The following is a 1,089-nucleotide window of genomic DNA, read 5'->3' as shown; positions in this document are numbered from 1 at the left end:
GAGAGGGAGAGAGAAGAGAGAGAGGGGGTGGTGGAGGAGTGGTGATTGAGCAAAGGGGGCAGGACTTTTTCTCTCCGGGTCCTATTAAGAGCAAACTTTGTGTTTTTGTTCTCCAAGTTCAGCTCAGTGCCCTCCTGCCTGCACACAGTTCCTCTGCAGCTCTTTTTCTTTTCCCATTTTTTGTTTCTCCCTCAATGGTTTTTGTTTGCTCGCCTGTTGGTCACTCCTGTGTGTGTGTTTTCATGGGGGATTTGGACACTGGGAGGATGCGCTTTTGGGAGGAACAAACACTCAAAGTTGTCTCTTCGGCCACCCCGGGGTTGTTTTAGTGGATACATAGATGTTCTTCAGGCTGGAATGAACAATGGTGCGGCTTCTTGGTGCTCTGGCCGAGGGCATGCTGTGTTTTCGGCTACTGTTGCTGTGCGTCGTGGAGTTGGAGCTGGGAGCCGGGCTCTCCACTTTCCAGGGTTTCTATCTTCCACCTGCGAACGGGTCGCTTCTCGCACCTGCCCGGAGGACAGACGGGATCGTGCGGACCATTGACCGGATTTACCACGGAGGAGGGAAGGTGGGCTACCTGGTGTACCTGGATGGGAGCCGGTTTCAGCTGGACATGGAGCGGGACGAGACCGTGCTGTCGCATCACTTCAGCCCCCAGTATGTGCTCGCTATGATGGGGGACAGTCCCGCGCCTTTGCATCGGGAATGCGTGTACCGCGGGACTGTGGACTCCAACCCGGAGTCCCTGGCCGTCTTCAACCTCTGCGGAGGGGGTCTCGAGGGCTTCTTCGCCGTGAGCCACGCGCGCTACACCGTCACGCCTATCATTAGGGCGAAGGGACACGAACACGACGTGCGCGCCCTGCAGGACAAGGACGCGGAGAGCGCGCTTCACGTGTTCACGCGCGAGAGTTTCAGCTTCGAGGCCATGCGCGAGGGGCACGAGAGCTGCGGGACGCGCGACGGGCGCAGAGGACGCCGGGATGCGGCGGGGAGACGCCGGCACAGAGCTCGCGGGAAAGGTACACGGGACACAGGTGAGCACGGCGCGCGCGGGCGGAGATGGTGGAGCCAGCTCTCGAGAGC

At 59.7% G+C, this 1,089-nt stretch overlaps 1 protein-coding gene across 1 annotated transcript in view; it reads left to right on the top strand.

The window, feature by feature from the left end:
- Positions 1 to 98: 98 nt before the first annotated feature.
- LOC118339937 (A disintegrin and metalloproteinase with thrombospondin motifs 5) overlaps positions 99 to 1,089 on the top strand; it is a gene marked incomplete in the record, with an annotated part of 12,371 nt that continues 11,380 nt past the window's right edge. The window contains 1 exon segment of the mRNA XM_035677762.1: positions 99 to 1,089. Within this exon segment, the coding sequence (XP_035533655.1) occupies positions 365 to 1,089 (725 nt within the window).

The sequence above is a fragment of the Morone saxatilis genome, unplaced genomic scaffold, assembly GCF_004916995.1.
Source record: "Morone saxatilis isolate NCDOM2014 unplaced genomic scaffold, NCSU_SB_2.0 Contig6, whole genome shotgun sequence".
Classification (NCBI taxonomy): domain Eukaryota; kingdom Metazoa; phylum Chordata; class Actinopteri; family Moronidae; genus Morone; species Morone saxatilis.
This window is presented reverse-complemented; position numbering and strand designations above follow the sequence as displayed.